Source organism: Rana temporaria, chromosome 3 (genome assembly GCF_905171775.1).
Source record: "Rana temporaria chromosome 3, aRanTem1.1, whole genome shotgun sequence".
NCBI classification, from domain to species: domain Eukaryota; kingdom Metazoa; phylum Chordata; class Amphibia; order Anura; family Ranidae; genus Rana; species Rana temporaria.
In genome coordinates, this window is record NC_053491.1 from 458,935,174 (window position 1) to 458,958,944 (window position 23,771).

Below are 23,771 nucleotides of genomic sequence, written 5' to 3' on the forward strand. Positions count from 1 at the left end.
CATCCGGTGCTTCTCCGGGCTCTCCCGTGCCATCGGGGGCCCGGAGAACGAATCGTCCGGCGCTGGCAGGAAGCATAGAGATGACTGGTGACCAGATGGTCACCAGTCATCTCTATGACCGTTGGAGGACCCGGGCGCGATGTGATGACGTCACGCCCGGGTCCCCGTAAGTAAACAAAGCCGCAATTGCGGCTGCTAAGCAACAGCAAGCATGAGATCGGTGAATTTTTTTTCACCGATTTCATGCTTTCCAGCCTGGAGGAGAGATGTGGGGTCTTATTGAACCCGCATCTCTCCATAAAGAGGACCTGTTACACACATTCCTATTACATGGGATGTTTACATTCCTTGTAATAGGAATAAAAGTGATAATAAAAAAAATAAAATAAAAAAAAAAAGTGTAAAAAAAGAAATAAATATGTAAAAAAAAAAAAGAAATAAATATTTTTTTTAACGCCCCTGTCCCCAGTAGCTCGCGCGCAGAAGCGAACGCACACGCAAGTCCCGCCGACATATGTAAACGCCGTTTAAACCACATATGTGAAGTATCGCCGCGTGCGTTAGAGTGCCAGCAACAATTCTAGCACTAGATCTCCTCTGTAAATCTAAACTGGTAACCTGTAAAAAATTTCAAAGCGTTGCCTATGGAGATTTTTAAGTACCGAAGTTTGGCGCAATTCCATGAGTGTGCGCAATTTTAAAGCGTGACATGTTAGGTATCTATTTACTCGGTGTAACATCATATTTCATATTTTACAAAAAAATTGGGCTAACTTTACTGTTTTGTTATTTTTTTAAATTATGAAACAATTTTTTTCCAAAAAAAAAGGCGTTTGAAAAATTATTGCGCAAATACCGTGCAAGACAAAACGTTTCAATGACCGTCGTTTTATTCCCTAGGGTGTCTGCTAAAAAAACATATATAATGTTTGGGGGTTCTGCGTAATTTTCTAGCAAAAAAATTATGATTTGTACAAGTAGGAGAGAAGTGCCAGAATAGGCCTGGTATGGATGTGTATAACTGCCCTGTATGGAAGTGGTTAACTGACAATTGCGCGGTCGTGCGACGTGGCTCCCAAACAAAATTGGCGTCCATTTTTCCCACAAATGGAGCTTTCTTTTGGTGGTATTTGATCATTTCTGCGGTTTCTAGTTTTTGCACTATAAACAAAAATAGAGCGGCAATTTTGAAAAAAAATAATATTTTTTACTTTTTGCTATAATAAATATCCCCAAAAAATATATATAAAAAAAAGTTTTTTTCCCTCAGTTTAGGCCGATACGTATTCTTCTACATATTTTTCGTAAAAAAAAAAAAAAAAATCGCAATAAGCGTTTGATTGGTTTGCGCAAAAATTATAGCATTTACAAAATAGAGGGTATTTTTATGGCATTTTTATTAATATCTTTTTTTACTAGTAATGGCGGCGATCAGTGATTTTTTTTTCGGTACTGCGACATTATGGCGGACACTCTTGACACATTTTTAGGACCATTGGCATTTTTATAGCGATCAGTGCTATAAAAATGCATTGGATTAATATAAAAATGCCACTGGCAGTGAAGGGGTTAACACTAGGGAAGGGGTTAAGCATGTTCCCTGGGTGTGTTCTAACTGTAGGGGGGGTGGCCTCACTAGGGGAAATGACTGATCTTCCGTTCATACATTGTATGAACAGAAGATCAGCATTTCTCCCCCTGACAGGACCGGGAGCTGTGTGTTTGCACACACAGCTCCCGATCCCCGCTCTGTAACGAGCGATCGCGTGTGCCCGGCGGCGATTGCTCCCGCCGGGCACGCGCACGGGAGTAGGGGGCGCGCACGAGCCCCTAGTGGCCTGCACGAGAGCTGACGTATAGCTACGTGGTCTCGCGCAGGGGAGCCGACTTGCCGCTGTAAAACGACGGCGGCTGGTCGGCAAGTTGTTAATGACAAGGAAGGGTTAAAAACACTTACAAGATGGAAGTGAAAAACAGGGATATCAATGAATCCATAACGTCCAGCGGGATGCCTCCTGGGAGTAAGACAGCTGCAGGTGGAAGTTTCAGCCGACCAGCGGTGGTAAATACGGTCTTTCTGATCCAAGATGAAGGGCTGTGCTGTCAGGATTAGCATGGAATCCAGGCAACCCAGGAAGAGACGTCGGAGTGGACGGCACATGTTTTGCAGCATGCCTAGTCGCTCCTTCTTCAAACCAATCGTTGGTTCGATTGGTTTGAAGAAGGAGTGACTGGGCATGCTCCGAAACATGTATTGGCCACTCCATTTTGGATCAGAAAGACCGTATTTACCACCGCTGATCAGCTGGAACTTCCACCTGCAGCGGTCTTACTCCCAGGAGGCATCCCGCTGGACGTTATGGATTCATTGATATCCCTGTTTTTCACTTCCATCTTATTAGTGTTTTTAACCCTTCCTTGTCATTAAAGTGCTTTAAAAGCGCCCCGCTAACAGCCAAAAAGCGCAGCTTAAACACTTGCCGCCCGCCAATGACAGATTGACGTCGGCAAAGTGGTTTCAATATCCTGAGTGGAAGTCGTGGACCCGGGGGCGCGCATCGCGGCGATCGTTGTTGCAGGGTGTCAGACTGACACCCCGCAACACCGATCTAGGTAAAGAGTCTCTCACTGAGACTCTTTACCACGTGATCAGCCGTGTCCAATCATGGCTGATCACGATGTAAACAGAAAAAGCCGGTAATCGGTTTTTCCTCACTCGCGTCTGTCAGACGCGAGTAGAGGAGAGCCGATCGGCTGCTCCTCTGACAGTGGGGGTTTGTGCTGATCGATTATCAGCACAGCCCCCCCGAGGATGCCCACAGGACCACCAGGGATGCCACTAGACCACCAGGGATGCAAAACCAAAACACAGGTATATGCCACCCTAGACCACCAGGGATGACAATGACACAAATAATGGATGCCAATCAGTGCCCGCAATGGATGCCAATCAGTGCCCACAATGGGCATCACTAATTGGCAGGCATTGTTTGGCACTGATTGGCATCCATTAGTACAACACATACGATAGTGCCACCTATCAGTGCACATCTATGCCCATCTGTGCCACCTACCAGTGCCCATCCATGCCGCCTACCAGTGCCCATCCGTGCCGCCTATCCGTGCCGCCTATCCGTGCCGCACATTAGTGCCCATCAATGCCACCACATCAGTGCCACCTCATCGGTGCCCATCAGTGCCGCACCATCAGTGCCCATCAGTGAAGGAGAAAACATACTTATTTACAATGTTTTATAACAGAAACAAAAAAAAACTTTTTTTTTCTAAATTTTCGGTCATTTTTTTATTTATTTTTTGCAGAAAATAAAAATCCCAGAGGTGATCAAATACCACCAAAAGAAAGCTCTATTTGTGGGAACAAAATGATACAAATTTAGTTTGGGTACAGTGTAGCACGATCGTGCAATTGTCAAAGTGCAACAGCACTGAAAGCTAAAAATTGGTCTGGGCGGGAAGGTGTATAAGTGCCTTGTATAAAAGTGGTTAAACAGCGACAACCTATCCCCCGCCACAGGGTGCTTGTAAGGGTACTTTTACACCAGGGCAGGGATACGTTGGCGGTATAGCGCCGCTAGCTTTACTGTCATTTTAGCAGCACTATTTGGCCGCTAGCAGGGCGCTTTTAACCTCTGCCAGCGGCCAAAGAGTGTTAAAATTGCCTGTGTTTTGCGGTGCTGCTCATTCATTTTAATGGGCAGGGTGTTTTGGGATGGGTGCATACAATGCTCCCAAACCACCCCAAAGATGCTGCTTGCAAGACTTTTTTCCCCCCATCCCGCAACTGCACAGCCCCAGTGTGAAAGCACATTTGGGCTTTCACACTGGGGAGGCACGAGAGGCGCTTTACAGGCCCTATTTTTAGCGCTAAGATGCCTGAAAAAGTCCCTTAGTGTGAAAGGGGTCTAAGAGACTCAAGGATACTATTAACAGAGATGCAGAACCTATTTAACCACTTAAGACCCGGACCAAAATACAGCTAAAGGACCTTGCCCCTTTTTGCGATTCGGCACTGCGTCGCTTCAACTGACAATTGCGCGGTCATGTGACGTGGCTCCCAAACAAAATTGGCATCCTTTTTTTCCCACAAATAGAGCTTTCTTTTGGTGGTATTTGATCACCTCTGCGGTTTTAATTTTTTGCGCTATAAACAAAAATAGAGCGACAATTTTGAAAAAATTCTATATTTTTTACTTTTTGCTATAATAAATATTCCCCAAAAATATATAAAAAACATATTTTTTTCCTCAGTTTAGGCCGATACGTATTCTTCTACATATTTTTGTTAAAAAAAAAAATCGCAATAAGCGTTTATCGGTTGGTTTGCGCAAAATTTATAGCGTTTACAAAATAGGGGATAGTTTTATTTCATTTTTATAAAAAAATTTTTTTTACTACTAATGGCGGCGATCAGCGATTTTTTTTCGTGACTGCGACATTATGGCGGACACTTCGGACAATTTTGACACATTTTTGGGACCATTGTCATTTTCACAGCAAAAAATGCATTGTTTATTGTGGAAATGACAGTTCCAGTTTGGGAGTTAACCACAGGGGGCGCTGAAGGAGTTATGTGTCGCCTAATGTGTGTTTACAACTGTAGGGGGGTGTGGCTGTAGGAGTGACGCCATCGATTGTGTCTCCCTATAAAAGAAATCACACGATCGTTGCAGCCGCCACAGTGAAGAACGGGGAAGCCGTGTTTACACGCGGCTCTCCCCGTTCTTCAGCTCCGGGGACCAATCGCGGGAGCCCAGCGGCGATCAGGTCCGCGGGTCCCGGAGCTTCGGACCGGGTCGCCCGCGACCCACGGCTGGGTACATGTACAGGACGTACCTGTACGTACATGTGCCCAGCCGTGCCATTCTGCTGATGTATATGTGCAGGAGGCGGTCCTTAAGTGGTTAATTACACATTAGGCTATAAAGAAAAAAATCTGGAACATGCTTCATGGTACAGATCCACATACTATGCACACCAGCCTGCTTCTACAAGCTTTGGGCTTGTGTTGATGGCATTCATGTAACTTCAGTTTCAGACAGTTCTGAGATCATTCAAAGTTTCTTGACAGGTGAAGCTGACCTGCAGATGATCTCCTTCAAGTGGGTTTTGCAATCCATAGACTCGGATGGGGATGCAAAACCTGCTTGAAGTGAACAAAATCCCAATGACTCTTAGATAAAACAAACTCACAAGATTATTACAGTTCCCTGCTGCTCACCTCAAACAAGCCGGCTTTTAAAGCCATGAAGGTGACACCGATCGTCACTGAGCTGCCTTTCCGACAGAATCCCAGACTATTAATTGGAGTGTAACACACCATGGCCTCCTGGGCGCCCTGCGTCATACGTCGCTCCTCTTCCGACAAGCACCGACCTGTGGAAGGCCAGACATTTAGCAAATCCTTATGCACTACATGTCTCTCTCCTCTTACTGGCTCCTTTTTACTCACCACCTGCTGCTGTGTTGACGTCCGGCGACCACACCAGTCGGACAGCTAGGAAGTCCTGCAGGTCATTCAGCAGAGTGTAGGTGACACGAAACGTAGAGTGCGCCTGAACTGGAGAGTCACAGCGAGCGGTCATGACAAACCGCGGTCTCTCCAGCCGAATACTTGGGAGCCTGGAAGAAAAGGGTAACACTGATCGCATATTGTAGTTACTGCCCAGAACAGTCTACCTGGCGGGTTTGAGAACTTACTTGTAGTGGGTGTAAATCCCAGATGTATGTGGCAGTTTCGAGGTTGACCAGTGAACTATAGCAACTAACGGAACCTCCAAACCCTAACAAAATAAAAAGGAGAAAAAAAATTACCTAACTGAGGTGACATAGACAGCAAGAGAGACTGTGAAAGACATACAGGCAGGCAGGTGCGTACAGGGGTCGCCATGGTGACCCAGACCCCCTGTACATCTGGATAGGAGGGCGGCTGCATGTAGAGGAACCGATCCCTCCATGCAGCCACTAAGATATCCTCTCCCTCCCAAAGATATTTAGCGGCTGCAAGAGGGAAATGGAGAGCATCGGCTCCGCCACATGCCGCTCCCACCACCTCCCTATGCCTGTTCTTCCACCCTGGGGCTCCTGTGTCCTTCCCTGACACCCCCCCCCCCCCACGGTGCTGCTGAATTTCCCGCTCACACCTCCCGCTGGCTACTGCGGGGGATCTGTCAGGATGGAGAGCGAGGAAGGAGCTGGTAAATGTGTTATTTACCGGTCCTTCCTTGTCTTAATAGATAGAGTCAGTGATCCATACCGATACACTGTGTTTACTATGCCTCAGTTTATGAATGAACAGGAAGCTCTGTGCAGAGCTATTCCTGTTCATTCATTCTGTGCAGCTGAGGCTGCAGAGAAAGTGACTGAAAAATCTGTCCTCTGTCCCCTTTTCTGTCTCAAAAGTGAGACTACAGGGGGTCTGTTTAGACTGATATTTCACCAAAGTCTCCCAATGGAGGATTGTAAAAATAAAAATAAATGGTAAACAATTATGAAAAATAAATAAATAAAATAAAAAAACTACCGACACCAGTGGCGGTGCATTGCCACGAAATGAGATTTGCCATCGGATGAGATGGTCCGCCTCCATCACATCCTATTGGCTCACTCCTGTCACGTGACATATTTAAACGTCAAGTATCGACGCGAACATCAGTCTCAGCTAGGCTATCATAGGGAGAGGATCTCCTCTCCCTGTGATAGCTGAAGCTGCACGGAGCTATTTGCGTAGTGCTGCGCCTGCGCACTACTACTTTACCTGCACCCGATGCTCTACTTTCTGTCCCCCGTTCCCTGAGCCTTAACGGGGGACGGGGAGTAGAGCTGCGGGCGCGGGGTGTAGTTAGCGCTGGCGGGAGGCACGCTGACAGCGCTATCGGGCATTGGGATCCCGATAGCGCTGTGGATCTATCGCGCTCGCGGGGAGGCATGACAGCGCTATCGGGCAGAGGGATCCCGATATCGCTGTAGATCCCGAAGTGACATTGTAATAAAGGAGAACATTTATTAGCCTAGTAAATGTATGAACTTCTGTGGCCCGATTCCGCTCTCGGAATCGGGCCACAGAGGCCATGTAAGCTCCGTGCACCAGCTCCGTGCAGCTTCAGCTATCACAGGGAGAGGAGATCCTCTCCCTATGATAGCCTAGCTGAGACTGATGTTCGCGTCGATACTTCACGTTTAAATATGTCACGTGACAGGAGTGAGCCAATAGGATGTGATGGAGGCGGACCATCTCATCTGATGGCAAATCTCATTTCGTGGCAATGCAGCGGAACTACCAGGGTCGCACTTGTAACTGGGCTCTGGCGTTCCGCCACCGCGGGGGGAACCCAAGACGGCAGGAGGGTGGGCCTGCTGCGGGACCATAATATAAGGGTCCCACAATAGGAGTAAAGGGCCCGGGATCAGTGCAAAGGGCCCTTCATTATTTCCCACCCTTCCCGGGGCCCTAAAGGTTCTGCATACAGGTGAATAAATCTGAGCTTAATACAACACATTTTCAACAGCAATGACTTCCAGGAGAGAGATTTTTTTTTTTTAGAAAATCTTTATAAAAAAAAAAAAAAAAAAACACAACCCACATCATCCCAGCCAAAACCTCTTAAATTTGTGAACTACAGGCACAATTTATATTATATAATATATATTTATTTTAGAGATCAATAGATCCAGACACTGCCGTCATGTCAGAACTTAATTAAAGCGGTGTTTCACCCTAAAAACTAATTTCTAGCATGCCATCAAGCATACTAGCGCGAGCTACAGTATGCCTTTCTTTTATTTTTTGGCGCCGTACTTACGGTTTACTGCCGTAGTGAAGTTTCAGACTCCCCGCGGCGAATGGGCGTTCCTATGCACAGGGAAGATGATTGACGGCCGGCTATGGCACGTCACGCTGCCCGAAGATAGCCAAAATAGGACTTGCCTCTTCACGGCGCTATACGGCGACTGCGCATGACAGCGGAGCTAACTGCGCAGGCGCTGTGAAGAGGCAAGTCCTATTTTGGCTATCTTCGGGCAGCGTGACGCACCATAGCCGGCCGTCAATCATCTTCCTGTGCATAGGAACGCCCATTCCCCGCGGGGAGTCTGAAACTTCACTACGGCAATAAACCGTAAGTACGGCGCCAAAAAATAAAAGAAAGGCATACTGTAGATCGCGCTAGTATGCTTGATGGCATGCTAGGAAAAAAAAATTTTTTTTTTAGGGTGAACCCCCGCTTTAAATTGGAGTTCCATTTAAAGGGTTACCTTTTCATAAAAAAAATTGAAAGGTAAGCCAACACTCTACAACAGGGGTAGGCAACCTGGGGCCCTCCAGCTGTTTCAGAACTACAAGTCCCAGCATGCCTCTGGGAATAATGGTAACTGCCAGCCTTGCAATGCCTCATGGGAAATGTAGTTCTGCAACTGGAGGGCTACTGGTTGCCTACCCCTGCTCAACAACCTTTGTACCCCGTTTCCCACTGTACGTTCCTCTGTGGGTGATGAGCTGTCAGTACCCACCCAGCCAGTGTAGCAGTCCAAGGATTTGAAATCCCTGCTCTTCCCCATCTTCTTTCTGCAGGAATTCAAGGACAGATCAGAGCGATTCTCTTTCTTGGCACTGACCAATCAAAATCACTGTGATCCATCACGGAAGCCCTGCAGAAAGAAGAACGGGGATTTCAAATGCCTGGACTGCTACACAAGTGTGGGCACCGACAGCTCATCACCTATGGATACAAGTACTGCAGGGATGAGTAGGGAGGGTGTAGGGTGTTGGCTCACCTTGTCATTTTTTTTCTGAAAAGGTGAACTTGCACTTTAACTTCCTCCTACTTCATTAAAACTAACAAATGAATAAATGCATTTAAATGCCTGTTGTATTTTCCGTCTCACCTCTTTGGCATCCTCAGGGGGGCGCTCTCTTGCCTGCAGCTGGAACAGGAAGTTGTGCTCCTCCAGGGAGCAGAGCATGCTGGGTAACTGGGAAGAGCAGCTGTGCAGTCGCAGGAATGAGGCCATACTGACGTCTCCTGACTGGTGACTGTAGACAGAGAAGAAGTCATGTTAAGTGTATGTTACCCATCCAAAAAATACCATTCTGTATATATCTGTGTGTATATTCATAAAGCTGTCAATCTTCTGTAGCTGATCCTGCCAGTTCTTCTTGGGTTTAATATGACCACGCCAAGCATGGAAGCAAATCTGTGAAGGCGTGGTCAGTTTGCATCCCTGGGATTGCTAGTAGAAGCATGGAGGAAGCATGGTGTGCCGGATTCTCCCGGTGTCAGTTTGCCGTCACGCTGCTGTGCCGTGAATTATCAGTCTACTGGATGCCATACAGGAGTCTGGCGCACTAAGCATAACGTTTTGAGAGTTTTTCCAGGCGTTTGTTTGCACATTATTTAATTTTTTTAGCAATTTTAAAAAGTTTTTGAGCTTTTGAATTTTTTTTTTTTTTTATTAGCCAATACAGAAAAATATAAAAATCGGTTTCATCAATTGTTTGATATGCTTTGTTTTTCAGGTTTCACATTCACTTTTTTTTTTTTTTTTTTTTTTTTTAAGGGGTAAAAGGTTATGGTTAGAGGTGAATTTATTTATTTTATATTATTTATGCATTTACTTATTTATTTAGTTAGATTAGGATTAGGTTTAGGGGTTATTAGTGTTTAGGTTTAGGATTAGAGGTCAATCGGATTAGTGTTATTTTATTTATTTATTTTTATAATTATTTGTTTTTATTTTATATATTATTTGTGATTAATATTCATTTATGTATTTTATTAAAAAAATATATATATTTATTGCGATTTTTATTTTTATTATTGCATTTGAGCAGAAAAAAGCTGAGAAACGCTTGGTTCACACTGCTGTGAATTCAAAACTGCGCGCTTTAACCGCGATTTCAGGTAATGACAATCTATAGAGCTGAATTCGCATCACACACAGATCAAACTCGCACAGGACCCTTTTTTCCCCTCAGCTTAGATTCGCACTGCACTAATGGAAAACAAAGTTATTTTAGTGAGTTGCGAATTTGAGAAATCGCAACGGCTCAAATTCGCAATAGAATTCGCAGCAGTGTGAACCGGGCCTTAACCCCCTTAGCGGTATTCCCGAGCGTGACTCTGGGTTGTTTTTCAATGCAAAAATCGGTAACCCCGAGTCACGCTGGGGGTAGATGTGCAGAGCCTGCAGCGCGCGCTGGCTTACATTTTCCAGGCAGGGTTACTGTACTTACCTTGTCCCTGAATCCAGCGATGCATCCCCGCTGTGTGAGCGAGCGGCGTCCTCCATTCGACTCACACAGTGCCCGCGTGCCGCGATCTCCGTTCCTGCAACGTTACGACGCACGGGAGCGGGAGAACGGCGGCAAATTCAAAAAAGTAAACAAACACATTACAACAGTATACTGTAATCTTATAGATTACAGTACTGTATTGTAAAAAATACACACCCCCTTGTCCCTAGTGGTCTGCCCAGTGTCCTACATGTACTGTTATATAAAAAAACTATTCTTTCCTGCCTGCAAACTGTAGATTGTCCATAGCAACCAAAAGTGTCACTTTATGTCAAAAATGGTTTTAGAGCAGCTAGAAAACAGCGATAATAAATTATAATCACTTGCAGAATTGTGCGATAGCGATTTGTGGGGAAATTCGTCATAAAAAAATAAAAGTAATGACAGCGACAATTCTGCAACTGAGCAAATTTCTGTGATTTTGATTTGATTACATTATTGAATAATTTTTATTATAATTATATTATTTGTTATAATATTTATAGCTATTTATTATATTATAATTTTATGATTTTGTGTTTCAAACTTTATTATACCCGGGATGCCTATTAGACTCTTGTTTGGTCAGATTTAAGCGAGTTATTCCTAAGAATTGCAGGCCTACAGTATAAAACGCAGAATTTCCATGCAAAATAATTGTACCGCTTTTGGTACGTAATTCCAGACAGAATCATACCGCCAGGGAGGTTAAACAACAACCTTCAAAAAACGCACCAACCTACCCGCTGCAAGCAACAACAAAAAAGCTGCAGAACTTTTTCAACTTTTAGGCGACTTGTAGTGGAGGTGTGAACCATCTCCCTAGAGATAATTGATTTTTTTTTCTCCGACGACGTTTTGGAGCTTTAAGCTACAAAACGCTGAGATGTGAATGGGGGCCCAACAGTCAGTCTGTGAGCCCCCGCTCACACACCGTGCGACTTGTCATGCGGTTGCATCACAAGTCGCACCCTAATGTCCGCATTGGAAGCGGTCAAATCGGTTTGACTCAGACCCTGTCGGCGTCGCACAGATTTTGAAAGTAGTTCCTGCACTATTTTTTGCAAGTTCAGGTGTGACTTGCACAGACTTATGTGCATCAAGTCTCACAGATGTCTTCCAAGTCGCACCGGAAGTAACACTGAAATGCTATGTGCAAAACAATAAGGATATGGACAGCCGCACTCCAGTAACTTGAAAAAAGACGTGCCCTTTATTGGGTACAGGAAAAAATGCACTACAGGTATCAGCACACAGTGGGATAAACAGCTGACGCGCTTTCGCATTGAGTGTCAATGCTTAATCAACACTGAAATGCTACTTTGAATTTGAACTAGTATGATTTCAATGTCGAGGTGTAAAAAGAGAGTGTCAAAGGATGTCAATCTCTTTATCCTCACCCACAGCCTGAGGAAGCCTCTGACTCATGGAGCTCAAGACATGTGATGTCAGTGCGAGGAGCCGAGCGTGGATTTGAGTATCCACCCGCAGTCCCCAGGGCTAGGAGGAAAGGATAGGACACAGTGGCTTCCTTAAAGTGATTGTAAAGTCTTGTTTTTTCCCCTCATAAAAATAACAAACCTGTTATACTTACCTCCTCTGTGTAATGCTTTTCCACAGAGCAGCCCAGATCCTCCTCTTCTTGGGTCCCTCTCTCATGTTCAGTGCCCCCACAGCAAGCAAGCAAGCATGCTATGTGGGCACCCGAGCCAAGTCACAGCTCACTGTGTCCATTCACACACGGAGCCCTGACCCGGACCCGCACCCTCTCTCCCTTGATTGGCTAGCTGGCGTTGATTCACAGCTGCGACAGCCAATGGCGCAGATCAGGAGGGAGAATCTCGGACTGTTGAGACACTCATGGACATCGCTGGACAGAGAGGGACATCAGGTAAGTGTTAGAGGGGCTGAGGGGAGGCTGTTACACACAGAAGGCTTTTTATCTTAAAGGGGTTGTAAAGGTAAAAGTTTTTTCACCTTAATGTATCCTATGCATTAAGGTGAAAAAACATCCGATGGTACCGCCCCCCCCCCCCCCGAACCCCCATTTTACTTACCTGACCCCTCAAAAGTCCCACGCGCGTCCACGTGATCCTCTTCTGTTCCCAGCCTGGCCGTTGATTGGCTAGGCTGGACGGATTGATAGCAGCGCAGCCATTGGCTGGCGCTGCTGTCAATCACAGCGGATGACACGGTGTGCCGGGGGGCAGGGCCGAGTGATACAGTCGGCGGCTATGCCCGCCGCTGTGTCACGGAAGTGCGCTCGCAAAAGCTTTTCACCATGCGATTCAGAAAGGACCAAATGATCGCCGTCGTATCTATGCACTGATTCATATAGGCAGTTACGCCTGAATTTTGGCCAAGATACGACCAACGTAAGTCTCTTACGCCGTCGTATCTTGGGTGCATATTTACGCTGGCCGCTAGGGGCGCTTCCGTAGACTTACGCGTCGAATATGCAAATGACCTAGATACGCCGATTCAGAAACGTACTTGCGCCCGTCGGGATTTAGCTACGCCGTTTACGTAAGGCGTCGGTCTGGCGTAACTTTACCCCTCATAAAGCAGGGGGTAAGTCATGTTAAGGTATGGACGTCGTAAACAGCGTGGTATTTTACATCGTTTGCATAAGTCGTACGTGAATGGGGCTGGGCGTATGTTACATTCACGTCGACAAAGCATTGAGCGACGTATCTTAGGGAGTATTTGCGACGTGACTCGATCGGTTCGATCGTTCAATCAGCCATGCATTTACATGGGTCACGCTTCATTACAATACAACACGCCCACTGCCTTGCTACTTTGAATTACGCAGGCTTACGCCTGAGAGCAAGTGCTTTCTGAATACAGTACTTGCCTCTCAATGTTACATCGGCGTAGCGCATAGGAGAGGCGTTACGCCCGCTCAAAGATACGACAATGTATCTGAATCGCGGCCTATTTATTTACTTTTAGTAAACAATGTGTTAGTGCGGAGGATTCCTCCATCCACCTCGATTGTGCGGAGGATTCCTCCATCCACCTCGATTGTGCGGAGGATTCCTCCATCCACCTCGATTGTGCGGAGGATTCCTCCATCCACCTCGACTGTGTGGAGGATTCCTCCATCCACCTCGACTGTGCGGAGGATTCCTCCATCCACCTCGATTGTGTGGAGGATTCCTCCATCCACCTCGACTGTGCGGAGGATTCCTCCATCCACCTCGACTGTGCGGAGGATTCCTCCATCCACCTCGACTGTGTGGATGGGAAAATCTGTTTGTTTTTTGGCACTTGATCCTTCTATGTCCAGCTTAAAAGCCAACACACTCTCCTCCTCTAGTAAATCAGGGTCAGGATTCAGATTCTTGTCCATTCTTTACCTATTCTCCTTTAACATACTGCAGTGTGTATTATACAGTGTGCAAACATGAACTTCTCACTTACCAGACATTGTCCACCAGCAGTACGGAACCATCCGGCATGACAGGAAGGTAACTGGCGTTGAAATTGGGGAGTATCCGTACATCCCGAATACAGAGGTCGTCCTGAGAGGAAGTGTTGAGCACTGAGAGGGGAAGAAAGATGGAGGGAGGGTGAGGGCAGCTGTATCACCTACTTCTTTGTTCACTGTGCCCTCTTCTCCCAGATCTCACCTTTCAGACCTGTAAGATGTTTCCCGGACACGTTGAACTGTCGGCACCTGAGGGTGGGAGGTGGGAGCACGGTGAGGAGGGTACTCACTGCCAGAGAGAAGAGAAGTCACTCAGAGAGGGGGACAGAGCAACTACTGGTTATCAAAGGGAAAGGGATTAGTGGAAGAGCTAAAAGGAAAACTAGAACATCTTAGGTAGACACATAAAACGTTATCCATATAAAGTAGTGGGGAAAATAATCATCCATCCCCTGCAGATTTTGTAAGTTTGCCCACTTACAAAGAATGAAGGGTCTATCGTAGGGGTCTCAAACTGGGTGGCCCTCCTGCTGTTGCGAAACTACAAGTCCCATCATGCCTCTGCTTGTAACTGTCAGCCTCGCAATGCCTCATGGGACTTGTAGTTTCGCAACAGCTGAAGGGCCGTCAGTTTGAGACCCCTGGTTTATAATTTTTATCATAGGTGTATTTTAAATGATAGAGACAGAATAAAAAAAATACAAAATGTTATAAATTGAGTTGCAGTTCAGTGAGTAAAAAAAAGTATTCGATCCCCAAGCAAAACATATCTTGGTACTTGGTGGAGAAACCCTTGTTGTCAAGCACAGAGGTCAGACGTTTCTTGTAGTTGGTCAACAGATTTGCACATCTCAGGAGGGACTTTGGTCCACTCTTCTTTACAGATCTTCTCTAAATCCTGAAGGTTTCTTGGCAACTCAAAGTTTCAGCTCCCTCCATACATTTTCTATAGGATTAAGGTCCGAAGACTGGCTAGGCCACTCTATGACCGCAATGTGCTTCTTCTTGAGCCACTGCTTTGTTGCCTTGGTGGTATGTTTTGGGTCATTGTCATGCTGGAGGACCCATCCATGACCCATCTTCAGTGTTCTGACTGAGGGAAGAAGGTTCTCATCCAAGATTTTACAATACCGTATTTGCCGGCATATAAGACGACCCCCTAATTTTCCAGCTAAAATGTTGGTTTTGGGATATACTCACTGTATAAGACGACCCCTCACTGTGCCATCATACATGTCTCACTGTGCCATCATACATGTCTCACTGCGCATCTATACATGCCTCACTGTGCCATCTATACATGCCTCACTGTGCCATCTATACATGCCTCACCGTGCCATCATACATGCCTCACCGTGCCATCATACATGCCTCACTGTGCCATCATACATGCCTCACTGTGCCATCATACATGCCTCACTGTGCCATCATACATGCCTCACTGTGCCATTATACATGCCTCACTGTGCCATTATACATGCCTCACTGTGCCATCTATACATGCCTCACTGTGCCATCTATACATGCCTCACTGTGCCATCTATACATGCTTCACTTTGCCATCTATACATGCCTCACTGTGCCATTCCATTACATGCCTCACTGTGCCATTCCATTTCCTTGCCTCGACGATCTCCCTACCTTCTCCTGTTTGGCAGGCTGTTCGCGATAGGCGGAACACTAATTTTCCCAGCAGAGCCTCTGTTCAATGTTCCGCCTATCACCGCATGTCCTCTGTCTGAGGATGAAAAGGCTCCGTGATAGGCGGAACACTGAACAGAGGCTCTGCTCTGAAAATTTGTGTTCCGCCTATCACGGAACAGTCAGAGGAGGAGGCGCGGCTTTTGAAATAATGGATGGCCCGCTGTCTGACAGACAGGGTACCCGGCGTATAAGACGACCCCCGACTTTTGGGGCATGATTTTAGATGCAAAAAGTCGTCTTATACGCCGGAAAATACGGTACATGGCCCCGTCCATTGACCCCTCAATGTGGCAAGTTGGCCCGTACGTTTAGCAAAGAAACGGCCCCAATCCCCAAAGCATACTGCTTCCCACCTCCGTGCTTGAATGAAGGGATGATGTTCCATTACGGTCATAGTCAGCATTTTTTCTTCCTCCAAACACGGCGAGTCAAGTTAATGCCAAAGAGCTCAATTATAGCCTCATCTGACCACAGCGCTTTCTCCCAATCCTTCTCTGAATCATTTGGATGTTCATTGGCAAACTTCAGACGAGTCTGTACATGTGCTTTCTTGAGAAGGGGGACCTTGCAGGTGCTGCAGGGTTTAAATCCATGGCGGCGTATTGTGTTACTAATGGTTTGTTTGGTGATTGTGGTCCCAACCGCCTTGAGATCATTCACAAGCTCCTCCCGTGTAGTTCTGGGCTGATCCCTCACTTTTCTCATGATTATCTTTACCCCATGGGGGGAAATCTTGCATGGAGCTCCAGACTGAAGGTTAGGGATGTCCCGATACTAGTATCGGGACCGGTACCGATACCGAGCATTTCCCGAGTACTTGTAATCGGCTGAAATGCTCCGATGCTTCACCCGATACCTGGGCAGTCAGGTATCGTGTGGTGGGGGGAGCTACAAGTCTTCTCCTGGCCGTTCTCCCTCCGTGCTGTCTTCTTCCTCTCATTCCCGCTCTCCCCCCGTGCTTTCTTGTCCCCCTCCGTGCCGCTCCTCCCCCGTGCTTTCTTGTCCCCCTCCGTGCCGCTCCCCCCCCCGTGCTTTCTTGTCCCCCTCCGTGCCGCTCCCCCCCCCCGTGCTTTCTTGTCCCCCTCCGTGCCGCTCCCCCCCCCCGTGCTTTCTTGTCCCCCTCCGTGCCGCTCCCCCCCCGTGCTTTCTTGTCCCCCTCTGTGCCGCTCTCCCCCCGTGCGTTCTTGTCCCCCCTCCGTGCCGCTCTCCCCCCTCAATCTGTCAGGATGGAGAGCTAAACCCGGCTCCTACCTTTTCCGAATGGACAGTGTCAGTGATCACTGACTCTGTCCATTCACATAACTGAGCATCGTAAACTGTGTTTACGATGCTTCAGTTTATGAATGGAGAGAAACTTCTCGCTATTCATTTCAGCTGAGGCTGCAGAGAAAGGGACTGGGGAATCTGTGTCCTTAGTGCCTTTCTCTGTCCTAAAGGGGAGATGTCAGAGGTCTGTTAAGACCCCTGATATCTCACCAAAGCCCCCCAACAGGGCGGATTAAAAAAAAAAAAAAAAATTGCAATAATTTAAAAAAAAAAAATGTAAATAATAACAATAAAAAAAAAAAAAAAAAACACACTGACAATCCACTACCCCCCCCTCTAAAAAAATAAAAAAAAAATAGTAAAAAAAAAAATTGTGTAAAAAAAAATAAAAAAAATAAAAACACCACTGTCACATGACATTAAAAAAAAGTATCGGTATTCGGTATCGGCGAGTACTTGAAAGAGTTTCGGTACTTGTACTCGGTCTCAAAAAAGTGGTATCGGGACAACCCTACTGAAGGTGATTGATGGTTATTTTGTATTTCTTCCATTTACGAATAATCGCTCCAAGTTGTCACCTTCTCACCAAGCTTCTTGCTGGTGGTCTTGTAGCCCATTCCAGCCTTGTGTAGGTCTACAATCTTGTCTCTGAAGTCCTTTGACAGCTCTTTGGTCTTGCCCGTGATGGTGAGGTTTAAATGGAAGAAAGATTCCATAGACATGTGTCTATAACGAGTTGTCGTTAGGAGAAACTTCTTTAATTGACAGGCCTAATCTGTGTACCACATGAGCACCTACTTTAGCCAGTCTATGGGAGCCAGAATTATTGTTGGTTGGTAGAGGATCAAATACTTATTTTACTCACCTGCAACTCAATTTATAACATTTGTATCGTGTTTTTTTCTGGATTTTTGGTTGATATTCTGGGGGTAATCCACAAAGATCCGGCGTAACTTATTTTTTTCCATTTAAGTTACACTGCCTTAAAATTTCTACCCAAGTGCCCGATCCACAAAGCACTTACCTAAAAATTTTGGGCTGTGTAACTTAAATTCCGCCGGCGCAAGGCGTTCCTATTTTCATGGGGGCGATTCCCATTTAAATTAGGCGCGCTCCCGCGCCGGCCGTACTGCGCATGCTCGTGACGTCATTTTCCCGACGTGCATAGCGCGAAATTACGTTACGCCGAGCTTTGTGGATTGCGACGGGTCAATAAAGTTGCGTCGGGAAAAAAAAAGATACGGCGCGAAAAAAAAAATTCTAAATAAAAAAAAAATTGCGTCGCTGGACAGAAAGGTCTGTTTTTACAAGGTGTAAACAGTTTACACTTTGTAAAAGCAGCCCTAATTTTGCGTTTGCAAACTAAAACTTACGAAGAAAAAACGAAGCTTAAAAGCTTTGTGGATCTCCGTAAGTGCTAATTTTCATGCCCCCAGCGGCGGATGCGGTACTGCATCCTAAGATCCGGCAGTGTAAGTCCCTTACACATGCCGGATCTTCTGCCTAACTATGGAAAACTGATTCTGTGGATCAGTTCCATAGTTAGGAACAGGGATACGACGGCGTAACAGCGGTTACGCCGTCGTATCCCTTTTGTGGATCTGGCCCTCTGTCTCTATCATTTAAAATGCACCTATGTTAAAACATCCCCTTCCACTCTTGTGAAACATTTCAGCACCTAGTTAGCCGCTAGGATTGCTTTTACAAGAGAGCCGACCACCGGCTCTATAAAAAAATAAATAAAAAAAATAACTGCAGGAATCATCCCGGTAAAACCACTTGAAGTCCAGTGATGTACAAGTACATCCCTGGTCGGCAAGTGTTAATATAAAGATAGCCCCATCTGTAAGTTCAGGTATTTTCCAAATGTACCCCTAAATCTCCTTCTCTCCCTCCATTACTGCTGGAAATCACAAATCTTGTATTTAACCACTTAAGACCCGGACCATTATGCAAGTTAAGGACGAGGCCCCTTTTTGTGATTCGGCACTGCATCGCTTTAACTGACAATTGCACGGTCGTGCGACATGGCTCCCAAACAAAATTGGCGTCCTTTTTTTCCCACAAATAGAGCTTTCTTTTGGTGGTATTTGATCACCTCTGCGGTTTTTATTTTTTGCACTATAAACAAAAAAATAAAGGGACAATTTTGAAAAAAATGCAATATTTTTAACTATTTGCTATAATAAATATCCCCCAAAAATATATAAAAATAACGTATTTTTTTCCTCAGTTTAGGCCGATACGTATTCTTCTACCTATTTTTGGTAAAAAAAGAAATCGCAAAAAGCGTTTATCGATTGGTTTGCGCAAAAAATTTATAGTGTTTACAAATCAGGGGATAGTTTTATTGCATTTTTATTAATAATTTTTTTTTTTTTACTACTAATGGCGGCGAACAGCGATTTTTTTCGTGACTGCGACATTATGGTGGACACATCGGACAATTTTGACACACTTTTGGGACCAATGTCATTTTCACAGCAAAAAGCGCTATGAAAATGCATTGTTTACTGTGAAAATGACAATTGCAGTTTAGGAGTTAACCACTAGAGGGCACTGTAGGTGTTAAGTGTGTTTCTAACAGTAGGGGGGCGGGGCTGGACGTGTGACGTCATTGATCGTCTTTCCCTATATCAGGGAACAGACGATCAGTGACACTGCCACAACGAAGAACAGGGAAGGTGTGTTTACACACACCTCTCCCCGTTCTTCAGCTCCGGCGACCGATCGAAGGACACCGGCGCAGGCACGGCGCAGGCACGGTCACGGAGCTTCGGACCGGGTCGCAAACGCGACCCCACGGCTGGGCTTAAGGAATCACGTACGGGTACGTGATTGTGCCCAGCTGTGCCATTCTTCCGTTAGGCGGTCCTTAAGTGGTTAAATACTAATCAATGCAATAAACAAAAAAAACAAAAAAAAACTTCCATGTAAATATATGAAAAAGTTATATTAAAACTACAACCATGAAAATCTTATGACTTGAAATGCATACTTATTGAATATATCCCATATAGTTTTCCTTTAACCTGTACAGAACATACAGCGATCTCTCTCGCATAGACTGACAGGAAATGAAGACGTTAGTAGGTTAGTTTGAAGTAATTGTATCCAGCTGTGTTCTCCTTATTGCAGTTTCACTTCTTTAGGGCCTTAAACTGGACACACAAGCTCTTAAAGTTATGAAGAATGTGAAAAGAAACCAGAAAAAAAAAATAATCACAGGAACCCCATATGAATATAAGGAAAGCAAACGTCATGCAGAGAGTGCCACTGACCGTAATTAAATGCAGGACCACATTGTGCAACTGCCCCCCATCCCTAAACATGTATCATTCTGCGCCCTCTCACCATCACTCAATGGGGGTTGATTTACTAAAACTGGAGAGGGCAATATCTGGTGTAGCTGTGCATGGGAACCAATCAGCTTCTAACTTCAGTTTGTCCAATAAAGCTTTGACAAAAAAAAAAAAATGGAAGTCGATTGTTTTCTCTGCAGAGCTCCACCAGATTTTCTACTCTCCAGTTTTGGTTTCTCTGCAGAGCTCCACCAGATTTTCTACTCTCCAGTTTTGGTTTCTCTGCAGAGCTCCACCAGATTTTCTACTCTCCAGTTTTGGTTTCTCTGCAGAGCTCCACCAGATTTTCTACTCTCCAGTTTTGGTTTCTCTGCAGAGCTCCACCAGATTTTGCACTCTCCAGTTTTGGTTTCTCTGCAGAGCTCCACCAGATTTTGAACTCTCCAGTTTTAGTAAATCAGCCCTCATGCTGAGCATAGGATTAAAAAAAAAAAAAAAAGGGGGGGGGTCACTTACAGTCAAAATGGCACGTGACAGTGATCAGTAGATCCAGAGATATTAGGCAGCTGAATCACAAGTTTTCCTGTAAAATTCAAGCTTGGCCACGTGCTCTCCTTATCCTGAACCCTGATATTGGCTCTTAAAGTGATTGTAAGGTTTTGTTTTTTTATTTTAAATTCATTGGATTTGATTAACAGCGGTGGGAGCCAATAGCTGCGATGCGATGCGATCAATCTATCCAATCAAGAGCCGAGACAACGGGCAGAGGAAGAGTGCGTCTCCTGTGGGGAAATACAGGACTCAGGTGAGTAAAATGGGGGGGGGGGGGGGCATTGCTGGGGGGCCGGTCAAATAGCAAATGCACAGATGTGCTGAAGGGTTCTATGGCAGAGCCCTTCCCCACATCTGCATATACACAGGTGACATCCTGCACATGCACATAGATGGCAAAGTCTGCTGACTTCCCTAACAGGTGTTTTTATGCATGTGTGGAAAACCCTGCATGTCTACAGATGGTCAGAGAAACCCGTGCGTGCACAGGTAAAATAATCACTGGAGGAGAGGCTTTAATATGATCAGCAGACTCATCAACCAATAAAGAGGCTTTGTAAAAAAAAAAAAAAAAAAAAAAAAAGGGATGGGGAAATGCTTACAGATAGCAATTCAGGATTTGCTATAAATCCAGCTGCCTAATTCTCTGGATCTGCTAATTGTTTTGATATGTCATTTTCATGAATATGCATTTTTCATAATATGCTCATTAGAATTTGTCCATTTATGTGCCGTGTTTATTTTCACAGGTCAACTTGTGACAAGTTTAATTCTCCTATATAAAGATTCTTAAGGTCACCTTGAGCCTTGAACGTGGCCTGTTCTTCTCGGAAAATTTGACCTGGGTTAGAATTGAGCAGAAGGGAGCGATACCCGAGAGCTTTCACCCGCGGCTGTTCTGTGTCTCGCTTCCAGACCGTCACTACAATCTGAAAGATAGAGAGAGAGAAAAGTGATAACGACCTCCAATGTTAACAGCAGGGGGGGCGGGGGCAGAGGAGTCAACAGCGAGGGGGGGGGGGACAGAGGAGAGGAGTCAACAGCGGGGGGGGGCCAGAGGAGAGGAGGCGACAGCGGGGGGGGACAGAGGAGAGGAGTCGACAGCGGGGGGGACAGAGGAGAGGAGTCGACAGCGGGGGGGACAGAGGAGAGGAGTCGACAGCGGGGGGGGACAGAGGAGAGGAGTCGACAGCGGGGGGGGACAGAGGCGAGGAGTCGACAGCGGGGGGACAGAGGCGAGGAGGCGACAGCGGGGGGACAGAGGCGAGGAGTCGACAGCGGGGGGACAGAGGCGAGGAGTCGACAGCGGGGGGACAGAGGCGAGGAGTCGACAGCGGGGGGACAGAGGCGAGGAGTCGACAGCGGGGGGACAGAGGCGAGGAGTCAACAGCGGGGGGGGACAGAGGAGGTGAGTCAACAGCGGGGGGGGGCCCAGAGGAGAGGAGTCAACAGCGGGGGGGGGCCCAGAGGAGAGGAGTCAACAGCGGGGGGGGGCCCAGAGGAGAGGAGTCAACAGCGGGGGGGGGGGGCCCAGAGGAGAGGAGTCAACAGCGGGGGGGGGCAGAGGAGAGGAGTCAACAGCGGGGGGGGCCAGAGAAGAGGAGTCAACAGCGGGGGGGGCCAGAGGAGAGGAGTCAACAGCGGGGGGGCCCAGAGGAGAGGAGTCAACAGCCGGGGGGGGCCAGAGGAGAGGAGTCAACTGCGGGGGGGGGGCAGAGGAGAGGAGTCAACAGCAGGGGGGGCGAGAGGAGTCAACAGCGGGGAGGGCCAGAGGAGAGGAGTCAACAGCGAGGGAGGGGGGGCAGAGCAGAGGAGTCAACAGCGGGGGAGGGGGGGCAGAGGAGAGGAGTCAACAGCGGGGGAGGGGGGCAGAGGAGAGGAGACAACAGCGGGGGGGGGGGGGGCAGAGGAGAGGAGACAACAGCGGGGGGGGGGCAGAGGAGAGGAGTCAAAAGCGGGGGGGCAGAGGAGAGGAGTCAAAAGCGGGGGGGGCAGAGGAGAGGAGTCAACAGCGGGGGGGGAGATGAGAGGAGTCAACAGCGGGTCAGAGGATTTAAATCAAACCCACCCTGCTGCAGACATAGTTTGTGACCTAGCAGAACGTTTAAGGCCACTTTCACACTGCCACACTGCAATTTTGCTGCGATTTCAGGAAATGCCTGTGTAAACTTGAGGTCCGTGGACCTCAACTCGCATGAAAGTAGTACAGGGACTACTTTGAAGTCGGCATGACTTGAAGTCGTACATATATTGTTATTGCACGTACTTGTATAGCGATGTCAATTTACGCAGCGCTTTAGATAAATATTGTACAATCACCTCAGTCCCTACCCTCAAGGAGCTTACAACCTAAGGTCTGTAACTCACCTCCATATACTAGGAGCAATTTAGACAGGATCCAATTAACCTACCAGCATATATGAATGGTTATGATTGGAAATCATGGGGAACGACTTGTCGTGTGACTTTGCAGCCTCAGGTCGCACAAGTGTGAAAGGGGCCTTAGAATTGTTGGAGGAAACCTGAGACATAAGAGGGAACACGGCAGGAGAACAGACTTTGTAAAGATAGCTGTCAATGCTGGAAATTCAACCAAGTACCGTATATACTCGAGTATAAGCCGAGGTACCTAATTTTTCCCTAAAAAACTGGGAAAACTTAGTGACTCGAGTATAAGCCTAGGGTGAGAATGCAGCAGCCACTGTAAGCGGAAAAGAGGGTCAACAATGCCCATTTGCGAACCTCACTGTGCTCATTTGCACGTCTCACTGTGCCCGAGTCAGTTTACCTGAAATTTGACAGGCTGCAGGCGTCTATTCATTGTTAGGTGGCGCTCCTGTTTGTATACGCGACGAATATGCAAATGAGGAGATCTGCTGATTAAGAAACGAACGCCCGCCGCTTTTTTTTTACGTCGTTTGCGTTCGGCTTTTTCCGGTGGATAGTTACCCCTGCTATATGCGGCGTATCCTATGTTAAGTATGGCCGTCGTTCCCGCGCCGAGTTTTGAATTTTTTACGTCGTTTGCGTAAGTCGGTCGCGAATACGGATCGGCGTAATTTACGTACACGTCGAAACCAATGATGTCCTAGCGACGTCATTTGGAGCAATGCACGCTGGGAAATTTAGCCGGCGGCGCATGCGCAGTACGATCGGCGCGGGGACGCGCCTGATTTAAATAGTAAACTCCCTCTAGCCGCGATCCGCTGGCGCAACTTTAGAGGCA

At 46.7% G+C, this 23,771-nt stretch overlaps 1 protein-coding gene across 1 annotated transcript in view; it reads right to left on the reverse strand.

The window, feature by feature from the left end:
- The window catches only part of TRAPPC14 (trafficking protein particle complex subunit 14), a 68,764-nt gene that overhangs the window by 8,432 nt on the left and 36,561 nt on the right, over window positions 1-23,771 (reverse strand). The window contains exons 3-9 of the mRNA XM_040346742.1: window positions 21,345-21,474; window positions 13,924-14,010; window positions 13,715-13,835; window positions 8,902-9,049; window positions 5,719-5,801; window positions 5,471-5,640; window positions 5,240-5,394 (exon numbers count right to left, since the gene is read on the reverse strand). Coding sequence (XP_040202676.1) covers window positions 5,240-5,394; window positions 5,471-5,640; window positions 5,719-5,801; window positions 8,902-9,049; window positions 13,715-13,835; window positions 13,924-14,010; window positions 21,345-21,474 — 894 coding nt within the window. The remainder of the gene's footprint in view (window positions 1-5,239; window positions 5,395-5,470; window positions 5,641-5,718; window positions 5,802-8,901; window positions 9,050-13,714; window positions 13,836-13,923; window positions 14,011-21,344; window positions 21,475-23,771) is intronic.